At 51.8% G+C, this 13,177-nt stretch overlaps 1 protein-coding gene across 1 annotated transcript in view; it reads right to left on the bottom strand.

Moving 5' to 3' along the window:
• Positions 1 to 914: 914 nt before the first annotated feature.
• Positions 915 to 13,177, bottom strand: part of LOC106589996 (protein jagged-1b) — a 166,173-nt gene continuing 153,910 nt past the window's right edge. Inside the window, exon 27 of the mRNA XM_082970599.1 lies at positions 915 to 3,612. Coding sequence (XP_082826725.1) covers positions 3,089 to 3,612 — 524 coding nt within the window. The 3' untranslated portion in view covers positions 915 to 3,088. The remainder of the gene's footprint in view (positions 3,613 to 13,177) is intronic.

Genomic DNA, 13,177 nt, shown 5'->3' with positions numbered 1-13,177 from the left:
TTATGTGATTACTAGTTGATACTGTTTTTATGTGCTTTGATCATTTATGGGATTGTGAGTTATATGCTACTAAAGGCTTTTTGTGTTTTCATGACAAACAATATGTCTGCCACTATCGTTTAGATTTTTTAAGAAAGCAACCAGTTTGGTTTTAATTTCTTCGTCTCCTGCAAAGTCTTGGAAAAATGGATATTTGAAAACATCTGAAATCGTTTAAAAAAAAAATGTATTACTTTTTCTTTACGAACGTCCTTATTTTCTTCTCCCTCTGACGTTTCATGAAATAAAAATGTCAATCAAAATGAAATGAAAACGTACAAAGCTACCGAATCCTTCAAAATCTAGACACAGAACATATAAATAAAAAAGGAAAAGATATCTTTAGGCTCTTGATTATTATTAAGTTAATAATTCAAATATACACAATGATTAATACATGTACATATCTACACGTTCTAAATTGACAGGGAAATTCTTCATCGTGCCAGCATGGTATCGCCCCGCCCCGCCCCGCCACAAACAAACAAAAATAATCATCAATTTAAATAAAGCTGGATTTGTATGGTTGATGCAGTATGAACATAAAAATACACTTTCACAAAGACAGAACTAGTTGGAAACCAAGAGATGGAAAACTCACAAATACAAAAATATACTGTGCTATCCCGCTAACTTAAATGTTTTATTCTTTAGACTATTTTGCAATGACTTTGCAGAAACCCCAAGAGGAAAGGGAGGCCTTCCAACAACATCCACTAACTGGACAGTGACTATGCAGAAAACCCAGGAGCCCTATGGGAGCATTATGGGAGCATTATGGGAGCTATATGGGAGCACTATGGGAGAATTATGGGAGAATTATGGGAGCACTATGGGAGCATTATGGGAGCACTATGGGAGCACTATGGGCAATTAGGGAGCCCTATGGGAGCATTATGGGAGCACTATGGGAGCATTATGAGAGCATTATGAGAGCATTATGAGAGCACTATGGGAGCTATATGGGAGCATTATGGGAGCATTATGAGAGCACTATGGGAGCTATATGGGAGCTATATGGGAGAATTATGGGAGCACTATGGGAGCATTATGGGAGCATTATGGGAGCATTATGGGAGCTGTATGGGAGAATTATGGGAGCATTATGGGAGAATTATGGGAGAATTATGGGAGCATTATGGGAGCACTAGGGGAGCACTAGGGGATCACTATGGGAGCATTATGGGAGCATTATGGGAGCATTATGGGAGCATTAGGGAGCACTATGGGAGCATTATGGGAGCCCTATGGGAGCACTATGGGAGCTCTATGGGGAGCCCTATGGGGAGCCCTATGGGAGCATTATGGGAGCATTATGGGAGCACTATGGGAGCATTATGGGAGCACTATGGGAGCACTATGGGAGCACTATGGGAGCACTATGGGAGCCCTATAGGAGCATTATGGGAGCATTATGGGAGCATTATGGGAGCATATATGGGAGAATTATGGGAGCCCTATGGGAGAATTATGGGAGCATTATGGGAGCATTATGGGAGCACTATGGGAGCACTAGGGGAGCACTATGGGAGCACTATGGGAGAATTATGGGAGCACTATGGGAGCTATATGGGAGCCCTATGGGAGCCCTATGGGAGCACAATGGGAGCACTATGGGAGCATTATGGGAGCATTATGGGAGAATTATGGGAGCATTATGGGAGAATTATGGGAGCACTAGGGGAGCACTAGGGGAGCACTAGGGGAGCACTAGGGGAGCACTATGGGAACACTATGGGAGCACTATGGGGAGCACAATGGGAACACTATGGGAGCACTATGGGGGCACTATGGGAGCATTATGGGAGCACTATGGGAGCACTATGGGAGGTCTATGGGAGCACTATGGGAGCTCTATGGGAGCACTATGGGAGCACTATGGGGGCACTATGGGAGCATTATGGGAGCACTATGGGAGGTCTATGGGAGAACTATAGGAGCCCTATGGGAGAACTAGGGGAGCCCTATGGGAGCACTATGGGAGCACTATGGGGGCACTATGGGAGTATTATGGGAGCACTATGGGAGCACTATGGGAGCACTATGGGAGTATTATGGGAGCACTATGGGAGGTCTATGGGAGCCCTATTGCAGCACAATGGGAGCACCTATGGGAGCACTATGGGAGCACTATGGGAGCATTATGGGAGCACAATGGGAGCACTATGGGAGGTCAATGGGAGCACTATGGGAGCACTATGGGAGCACTATGGGGGCACTATGGGTGCATTATGGGAGCACTATGGGAGCACTATGGGAGGTCTATGGGAGCACTATGGGAGCACTATAGGAGCACTAGGGGAGCCCTATGGGAGCACTATGGGAGCACAATGGGAGCACTATGGGAGCATTATGGGAGCATTATGGGAGCATTATGGGAGCACAATGGGAGGACTATGGGAGCATTATGGGAGCACTATGGGAGCATTATGGGAGCACTATGGGAGCATTATGGGAGCACTATGGGAGCATTATGGGAGCACTATGGGAGCACTATGGGAGGTCTATGGGAGGTCTATGGGAGCCCTATGGGAGCACTATGGGCGCTGGTCAAAAGTAGTGCACTTAATAGGTAATAAGTGTTGCAATGAAATGTTGAAATGTGAAAACAACCTTGTTCTCCAGCCAACCACGTCAACCTTCTCTGCCAGTGTAGCCAGCTAGTCCAAACTTAAATGAACAGTCAGGGGAAATGTCCCAAATGGCGCACTATTCCCTACATTGTGTATTAAACCCATAGGGCCCTGGTCAAAAGTAGTGCACTACATAGGGAATAGGGTACCACATCTGATACAGCCATGGATTCATTCATCCAAACAACAAAACCTTGTAGTCACAGAATAATGATGCAACAGTTTAAGAACTACAAATCCCAGAACACTCCTCCCCCCTTGGTCCTCTTCACTAAAGGTCAATGGTTGCACGTCAACACAGCGAAAACACAGCGTCAAAACAGCCTATCAGAAGGACCACCATAACGTCCAGGAAGGGGGAATTCTTTACACAGGGTTTACATGCTACTTCCTGCCTCCCGCTATATCATTTCCTGCTATACGATGTAGTCCATCCTGTTGATGCTGTGTGCTGTCTCCAGGACCCTGTTGTCCTGTTTATTAGTCCAGTTAGGGTGTTTGGAGCTGGGCTGCAGCGCGGTCCTGACGTCCCCGTCGTTGGGCCCCTTGGCCTCCCGCTCCACCAGTGTGTAGACAGGCTGTTTGGCTGTGACCACAAAGCGTCCTTTATTCCCCAGCTGTCTCTCTTTATCGTCGTCCTCCTCCCCCTCGGGGCGGTGGTGTGTTCGTACCTTGGCGACGATCGAGTTTTTATCCTCGTAGTCTTTGATGACCACCGACGTCGCAAGATGGCCGCCGAGGCAGTGTTTCACGTTGATGGGATTCTTGATCTGGTTGAGCTGCTCGCGGACGTTGTTGGTGGTGTTGTCATCTGTCGCCGCGGGCGACGAGGCTCCGTTGCCATGTTTCCGCCGGCGACGCACGCAGTACAGGAAGACGGAGACCAGCACCAGGATCCACAAGACGATGAAGACTGAAGAGAGGAGGGGGACCAAGTAGTCTAAAGAGGGAAGATCCGAGACAAAGAAAGGTCAGTTTGGCTGTACACACAATACGTCAACATTATATTAGGCCAGCTGACAGTATTAATTAACCAATACAATTGTGATGAAAGTCTACGAATGAGTCTGTCCTAAAAAGCTATGCAAGTTTATATTGATGTTAGTAACACTCGAAGGCCCTAAAAGCTGCAACTTCACATCACTGGTAAGAACCAAACATCTCTGCATCAGCCAGTAAACCAGGAGGATCAGTGGTAAGAACCAAACATCTCTGCATCAGCCAGTAAACCAGGAGGATCAGTGGTAAGAACCAAACATCTCTGCATCAGCCAGTAAACCCGGAGGATCAGTGGTAAGAACCAAACATCTCTGCATCAGCCAGTAAACCAGGAGGATCAGTGGTAAGAACCAAACATCTCTGCATCAGCCAGTAAACCCGGAGGATCAGTGGTAAGAACCAAACATCTCTGCATCAGCCAGTAAACCCGGAGGATCACTGGTAAGAACCAAACATCTCTGCATCAGCCAGTAAACCAGGAGGATCAGTGGTAAGAACCAAACATCTCTGCATCAGCCAGTAAACCCGGAGGATCAGTGGTAAGAACCAAACATCTCTGCATCAGCCAGTAAACCCGGAGGATCAGTGGTAAGAACCAAACATCTCTGCATCAGCCAGTAAACCCGGAGGATCAGTGGTAAGAACCAAACATCTCTGCATCAGCCAGTAAACCCGGAGGATCAGTGGTAAGAACCAAACATCTCTGCATCAGCCAGTAAACCCGGAGGATCAGTGGTAAGAACCAAACATCTCTGCATCAGCCAGTAAACCCGGAGGATCACTGGTAAGAACCAAACATCTCTGCATCAGCCAGTAAACCCGGAGGATCAGTGGTAAGAACCAAACATCTCTGCATCAGCCAGTAAACCAGGAGGATCAGTGGTAAGAACCAAACATCTCTGCATCAGCCAGTAAACCCGGAGGATCAGTGGTAAGAACCAAACATCTCTGCATCAGCCAGTAAACCAGGAGGAACACTGGTGTATTTCTTCACAAAAATATTTTTCCAATGAATGATGCTGAACAATGATTCATTACATTTATGCTACTGCTGTGTTCTCTAGCTTCACAACAGCATGGCCTGAAGTCCTGGCTGTGAGGAAGAGGAGGAGGAGGAGGATGACAGGAGAAACATGGCCTGTGACGGGGGAGGAGGGCAGGGCGAGAGAAGCCGGAGAACAGGAGGAGCAACTCCCATCTGGCAGCAACAGAGAAGGGCTGTCTGACCGTTATAATGATAAATGACCTAAATACAGGAGTCCGAGTCTGGTCAGCATCCTCCCTCCACTCTCTGTCTGTCTGGTCCGCATCCTCCCTCCACTCTCTGTCTGTCTGGTCAGCATCCTCCCTCCACTCTCTGTCTGTCTGGTCAGCATCCTCCCTCCACTCTCTGTCTGTCTGGTCAGCATCCTCCCTCCACTCTCTGTCTGTCTGGTCAGCATCCTCCCTCCACTCTCTGTCTGTCTGGTCCGCATCCTCCCTCCACTCTCTGTCTGTCTGGTCAGCATCCTCCCTCCACTCTCTGTCTGTCTGGTCAGCATCCCCCCTCCACTCTCTGTCCGTCTGGTCCGCATCCTCCCTCCACTCTCTGTCCGTCTGGTCCGCATCCTCCCTCCACTCTCTGTCTGTCTGGTCAGCATCCCCCCTCCACTCTCTGTCCGTCTGGTCAGCATCCTCCCTCCACTCTCTGTCTGTCTGGTCAGCATCCTCCCTCCACTCTCTGTCTGTCTGGTCAGCATCCTCCCTCCACTCTCTGTCTGTCTGGTCAGCATCCTCCCTCCACTCTCTGTCTGTCTGGTCAGCATCTTCCCTCCACTCTCTGTCTGTCTGGTCAGCATCCCCCCTCCACTCTCTGTCTGTCTGGTCCGCATCCTCCCTCCACTCTCTGTCTGTCTGGTCAGCATCCTCTCTCCACTCTCTGTTTGTCTGTCTGGTCAGCATCCTCCCTCCACTCTCTGTCTGTCTGGTCAGCATCCTCTCTCCACTCTCTGTTTGTCTGTCTGGTCAGCATCCTCCCTCCACTCTCTGTCCGTCTGGTCAGCATCCTCCCTCCACTCTCTGTCCGTCTGGTCAGCATCCTCCCTCCACTCTCTGTCTGTCTGGTCAGCATCCTCCCTCCACTCTCTGTCTGTCTGGTCAGCATCCTCCCTCCACTCTCTGTCTGTCTGGTCAGCATCCTCCCTCCACTCTCTGTCTGTCTGGTCCGCATCCTCCCTCCACTCTCTGTCTGTCTGGTCAGCATCCTCCCTCCACTCTCTGTCTGTCTGGTCAGCATCCTCCCTCCACTCTCTGTCTGTCTGGTCAGCATCCTCCCTCCACTCTCTGTCTGTCTGGTCCACATCCTCCCTCCACTCTCTGTCTGTCTGGTCAGCATCCTCCCTCCACTCTCTGTCTGTCTGGTCAGCATCCTCCCTCCACTCTCTGTCTGTCTGGTCCGCATCCTCCCTCCACTCTCTGTCTGTCTGGTCAGCATCCTCCCTCCACTCTCTGTCTGTCTGTCTGGTCCGCATCCTCCCTCCACTCTCTGTCTGTCTGTCTGGTCCGCATCCTCCCTCCACTCTCTGTCTGTCTGGTCAGCATCCTCCCTCCACTCTCTGTCTGTCTGGTCAGCAGCCTCCCTCCACTCTCTGTCTGGTCAGCATCCTCCCTCCACTCTCTGTCTGGTCAGCATCCTCCCTCCACTCTCTGTCTGTCTGGTCCGCATCCTCCCTCCACTCTCTGTCTGTCTGGTCAGCATCCTCCCTCCACTCTCTGTCTGTCTGGTCAGCAGCCTCCCTCCACTCTCTGTCTCGTCAGCATCCTCCCTCCACTCTCTGTCTGTCTGGTCCGCATCCTCCCTCCACTCTCTGTCTGTCTGGTCAGCATCCTCCCTCCACTCTCTGTCTGTCTGGTCAGCATCCTCCCTCCACTCTCTGTTTGTCTGTCTGGTCAGCATCCTCTCTCCACTCTCTGTTTGTCTGTCTGGTCAGCATCCTCCCTCCACTCTCTGTTTGTCTGTCTGGTCAGCATCCTCCCTCCACTCTCTGTCTGTCTGTCTGGTCAGCATCCTCCCTCCACTCTCTGTCTGTCTGGTCCGCATCCTCCCTCCACTCTCTGTCTGTCTGGTCAGCATCCTCCTCCACTCTCTGTCTGTCTGGTCAGCATCCTCCTCCACTCTCTGTCTGTCTGGTCAGCATCCTCCCTCCACTCTCTGTCTGTCTGGTCAGCATCCTCCCTCCACTCTCTGTCTGTCTGGTCAGCATCCTCCCTCCACTCTCTGTCTGTCTGGTCAGCATCCTCGCTCCACTCTCTCTCCGTCTGGTCAGCATCTTCCCTCCACTCTCTGTCTGTCTGGTCAGCATCCTCCCTCCACTCTCTGTTTGTCTGTCTGGTCAGCATCCTCCCTCCACTCTCTGTCTGTCTGTCTGGTCAGCATCCTCCCTCCACTCTCTGTCTGTCTGGTCCGCATCCTCCCTCCACTCTCTGTCTGTCTGGTCCGCATCCTCCCTCCACTCTCTGTCTGTCTGGTCAGCATCCTCCCTCCACTCTCTGTCTGTCTGGTCAGCATCCTCCCTCCACTCTCTGTCCGTCTGGTCAGCATCCTCCCTCCACTCTCTGTCTGTCTGGTCAGCATCCTCCCTCCACTCTCTGTCCGTCTGGTCAGCATCTTCCCTCCACTCTCTGTCTGTCTGGTCAGCATCCTCCCTCCATGAAGCTAAACGCTGTTGGACCTGCATCACTGCGGTCATGTGACTGTTAAAGAGACCTGAGATGCATTTTAAAATGGCAGCCTATAGCGCACTACTTTGGACCAGAGCCCTGTGTGGTAGAACTCAGGAGAGTTACTCAGTGTTTCCGGGCTGGGACCTTTATATTTTGGGTCTCCTGAGTGGCGCATTGATCTAAGGCACTGCATCTCAGTGCTAGATGAGTCACTACAGACCCTGGTTCGATCCAGGGCTGCATCACAACCCGGGCCCGTGATCGGGAGTCCCATAGGGCGGATGACGATGAGATTGTGAAGGCTTTGTGTTCCATAAAGTGTCCAATGTTGTTGGTCGTGTGGTTTGGCCTCAGGCCAGTAAGTGTGAGCAGAGCCTGCTGAGCATCTGGTACATTCCATTGGCTTGGGCTAGTGTAAGAGTGGGGGTTGGGCCTGTTTGTTTGTTTGTTCTCTCTCTCTCTCTCTCTCTCTCTCTCTCTCTCACACACACACAGACAGAAGGTCTAGGGCGCTGGGTGAACCTAGTTGGTCAGACAGAAGGTCTAGGGTGTTTGGACACCAGAGTTTAGACATTGTGTGTTTAGGTCCATAAGGAGTACAATCTGTGTCTTGTGCATGTCCTCAGGAGGGCTATCAGTCTAGCTGACAAGGGGGTGCTCAGATTGTGTGGGATTCCCTGGGCTTGGGGTTCACTGAGAGGCGGTGCCTTAGACCTCTGGACCACTAGGGAGCCAGCTAGCACTGAGAGGCGGTGCCTTAGACCTCTGCACCACTAGGGAGCCAGCTAGCACTGAGAGGCGGTGCCTTAGACCTCTGCACCACTAGGGAGCCAGCTAGCACTGAGAGGCGGTGCCTTAGACCTCTGCACCACTAGGGAGCCAGCTAGCACTGAGAGGCGGTGCCTTAGACCTCTGCACCACTAGGGAGCCCTCTAGGAGGAGGAGACGGACCCACTGGTTGCCCTCTAGGTTACAGAGAGCTGGTAGTCCCATCCACCACACTACCAGGTGGGTGGTATAGAGGAGACGGACCCACTGGTTGCCCTCTAGGTTACAGAGAGCTGGTAGTCCCATCCACCACACTACCAGGTGGGTGGTATAGAGGAGACGGACCCACTGGTTGTCCTCTAGGTTACAGAGAGCTGGTAGTCCCATCCACCACACTACCAGGTGGTATAGAGGAGATGGACCCACTGGTTGTCCTCTAGGTTACAGAGAGCTGGTAGTCCCATCCACCACACTACCAGGTGGTATAGAGGAGATGGACCCACTGGTTGTCCTCTAGGTTACAGAGAGCTGGTAGTCCCATCCACCACACTACCAGGTGGGTGGTATAGAGGAGACGGACCCACTGGTTGTCCTCTAGGTTACAGAGAGCTGGTAGTCCCATCCACCACACTACCAGGTGGGTGGTATAGAGGAGATGGACCCACTGGTTGTCCTCTAGGTTACAGAGAGCTGGTAGTCCCATCCACCACACTACCAGGTGGTATAGAGGAGATGGACCCACTGGTTGTCCTCTAGGTTACAGAGAGCTGGTAGTCCCATCCACCACACTACCAGGTGGTATAGAGGAGACGGACCCACTGGTTGTCCTCTAGGTTACAGAGAGCTGGTAGTCCCATCCACCACACTACCAGGTGGGTGGTATAGAGGAGATGGACCCACTGGTTGTCCTCTAGGTTACAGAGAGCTGGTAGTCCCATCCACCACACTACCAGGTGGGTGGTATAGAGGAGATGGACCCACTGGTTGTCCTCTAGGTTACAGAGAGCTGGTAGTCCCATCCACCACACTACCAGGTGCGTGGTATAGAGGAGATGGACCCACTGGTTGCCCTCTAGGTTACAGAGAGCTGGTAGTCCCATCCACCACACTACCAGGTGGGTGGTATAGAGGAGATGGACCCACTGGTTGTCCTCTAGGTTACAGAGAGCTGGTAGTCCCATCCACCACACTACCAGGTGGTATAGAGGAGATGGACCCACTGGTTCCCCTCTAGGTTACAGAGAGCTGGTAGTCCCATCCACCACACTACCAGGTGGGTGGTATAGAGGAGATGGACCCACTGGTTGTCCTCTAGGTTACAGAGAGCTGGTAGTCCCATCCACCACACTACCAGGTGGGTGGTATAGAGGAGATGGACCCACTGGTTGTCCTCTAGGTTACAGAGAGCTGGTAGTCCCATCCACCACACTACCAGGTGGGTGGTATAGAGGAGATGGACCCACTGGTTGTCCTCTAGGTTACAGAGAGCTGGTAGTCCCATCCACCACACTACCAGGTGGTATAGAGGAGATGGACCCACTGGTTGCCCTCTAGGTTACAGAGAGCTGGTAGTCCCATCCACCACACTACCAGGTGGGTGGTATAGAGGAGATGGACCCACTGGTTGCCCTCTAGGTTACAGAGAGCTGGTAGTCCCATCCACCACACTACCAGTTGGGTGGTATAGAGGAGATGGACCCACTGGTTGCCCTCTAGGTTACAGAGAGCTGGTAGTCCCATCCACCACACTACCAGGTGGTATAGAGGAGACGGACCCACTGGTTGTCCTCTAGGTTACAGAGAGCTGGTAGTCCCATCCACCACACTACCAGGTGGGTGGTGTAGAGGAGATGGACCCACTGGTTGTCCTCTAGGTTACAGAGAGCTGGTAGTCCCATCCACCACACTACCAGGTGGGTGGTATAGAGGAGACGGACCCACTGGTTGTCCTCTAGGTTACAGAGAGCTGGTAGTCCCATCCACCACACTACCAGGTGGGTGGTATAGAGGAGATGGACCCACTGGTTGCCCTCTAGGTTACAGAGAGCTGGTAGTCCCATCCACCACACTACCAGGTGGTATAGAGGAGATGGACCCACTGGTTGTCCTCTAGGTTACAGAGAAGTGGTAGTCCCATCCACCACACTACCAGGTGGTATAGAGGAGATGGACCCACTGGTTGCCCTCTAGGTTACAGAGAGCTGGTAGTCCCATCCACCACACTACCAGGTGGTATAGAGGAGATGGACCCACTGGTTGCCCTCTTGGTTACAGAGAGCTGGTAGTCCCATCCACCACACTACCAGGTGGTATAGAGGAGATGGACCCACTGGTTGTCCTCTAGGTTACAGAGAGCTGGTAGTCCCATCCACCACACTACCAGGTGGTATAGAGGAGATGGACCCACTGGTTGTCCTCTAGGTTACAGAGAGCTGGTAGTCCCATCCACCACACTACCAGGTGGGTGGTATAGAGGAGATGGACCCACTGGTTGCCCTCTAGGTTACAGAGAGCTGGTAGTCCCATCCACCACACTACCAGGTGGTATAGAGGAGATGGACCCACTGGTTGTCCTCTAGGTTACAGAGAGCTGGTAGTCCCATCCACCACACTACCAGGTGGGTGGTATAGAGGAGATGGACCCACTGGTTGCCCTCTAGGTTACAGAGAGCTGGTAGTCCCATCCACCACACTACCAGGTGGGTGGTATAGAGGAGATGGACCCACTGGTTGTCCTCTAGGTTACAGAGAGCTGGTAGTCCCATCCACCACACTACCAGGTGGTATAGAGGAGATGGACCCACTGGTTGTCCTCTAGGTTACAGAGAGCTGGTAGTCCCATCCACCAAACTACCAGGTGGTATAGAGGAGACGGACCCACTGGTTGTCCTCTAGGTTACAGAGAGCTGGTAGTCCCATCCACCACACTACCAGGTGGTATAGAGGAGATGGACCCACTGGTTGCCCTCTAGGTTACAGAGAGCTGGTAGTCCCATCCACCACACTACCAGGTGGGTGGTATAGAGGAGATGGACCCACTGGTTGCCCTCTAGGTTACAGAGAGCTGGTAGTCCCATCCACCACACTACCAGGTGGTATAGAGGAGATGGACCCACTGGTTGCCCTCTAGGTTACAGAGAGCTGGTAGTCCCATCCACCACACTACCAGGTGGTATAGTGGAGATGGACCCACTGGTTGTCCTCTAGGTTACAGAGAGCTGGTAGTCCCATCCACCACACTACCAGGTGGGTGGTATAGAGGAGATGGACCCACTGGTTGTCCTCTAGGTTACAGAGAGCTGGTAGTCCCATCCACCACACTACCAGGTGGTATAGAGGAGATGGACCCACTGGTTGTCCTCTAGGTTACAGAGAGCTGGTAGTCCCATCCACCACACTACCAGGTGGTATAGAGGAGATGGACCCACTGGTTGTCCTCTAGGTTACAGAGAGCTGGTAGTCCCATCCACCACACTACCAGGTGGTATAGAGGAGATGGACCCACTGGTTGTCCTCTAGGTTACAGAGAGCTGGTAGTCCCATCCACCACACTACCAGGTGGTATAGAGGAGATGGACCCACTGGTTGTCCTCTAGGTTACAGAGAGCTGGTAGTCCCATCCACCACACTACCAGGTGGGTGGTATAGAGGAGATGGACCCACTGGTTGCCCTCTAGGTTACAGAGAGCTGGTAGTCCCATCCACCACACTACCAGGTGGTATAGAGGAGATGGACCCACTGGTTGTCCTCTAGGTTACAGAGAGCTGGTAGTCCCATCCACCACACTACCAGGTGGGTGGTATAGAGGAGATGGACCCACTGGTTGCCCTCTAGGTTACAGAGAGCTGGTAGTCCCATCCACCACACTACCAGGTGGTATAGAGGAGATGGACCCACTGGTTGTCCTCTAGGTTACAGAGAGCTGGTAGTCCCATCCACCAAACTACCAGGTGTGAAACAGGGAAGAGATTCAGGGGATATGCTAATTTGCTATCCCCCCACTAGAATCCCCATACTATAATGAAGACAGCTTCTCCATCCTACCTATATCCCCCTACTAGAAACCCCATACTTTAATGAAGACAGCTTCTCCATCCTACCTATATCCCCCCACTAGAATCCCCATACTATAATGAAGACAGCTTCTCCATCCTACCTATATCCCCCCACTAGAATCCCCATACTATAATGAAGACAGCTTCTCCATCCTACCTATATCCCCCCACTAGAATCCCCATACTATAATGAAGACAGCTTCTCCATCCTACCTATATCCCCCCACTAGAATCCCCATACTATAATGAAGACAGCTTCTCCATCCTACCTATATCCCCCCACTAGAATCCCCATACTTTAATGAAGACAGCTTCTCCCTCCTACCTATATCCCCCCACTAGAATCCCCATACTTTAATGAAGACAGCTTCTCCATCCTACCTATATCCCCCCACTAGAATCCCCATACTATAATGAAGACAGCTTCTCCATCCTACCAATATCCTCCCCAATAGAATCCCCATACTTTAATGAAGACAGCTTCTCCATCCTGGAGGGGGAACACAACCATTTCCAGGCCCAGGGACATGTACTAGTCTGTGGCGACCTAAATGCCAGAACTGGAAAAGAACCTGACACCCTCAGCACACAGGGGGACAAACACCTACCTGGAGGGGACAGCATTCCCTCAGCACACAGGGGGACAAACACCTACCTGGAGGGGACAGCATTCCCTCAGCACACAGGGGGACAAACACCTACCTGGAGGGGACAGCATTCCCTCAGCACACAGGGGGACAAACACCTACCTGGAGGTGACAGCATTCCCTCGTCCATATGCCCCCTGGACACAACTACGACAACATAACCAACAAAAATGGGTCACAACTCCTGCAGCTCTGTCGCACGCTGGGTATGTACATAGTCAATGGTAGGCTTCGAGGGGACTCCTACGGTAGGTACACCTATAGCTCATCTCTTGGCAATAGTACTGTAGACTACTTTATCACTGACCTCAACCCTGAGTCTCTCAGAGCGTT

This window comes from Salmo salar, chromosome 28 (genome assembly GCF_965601325.2).
Source record: "Salmo salar chromosome 28, fSalSal1, whole genome shotgun sequence".
Classification (NCBI taxonomy): domain Eukaryota; kingdom Metazoa; phylum Chordata; class Actinopteri; order Salmoniformes; family Salmonidae; genus Salmo; species Salmo salar.
This window is presented reverse-complemented; position numbering and strand designations above follow the sequence as displayed.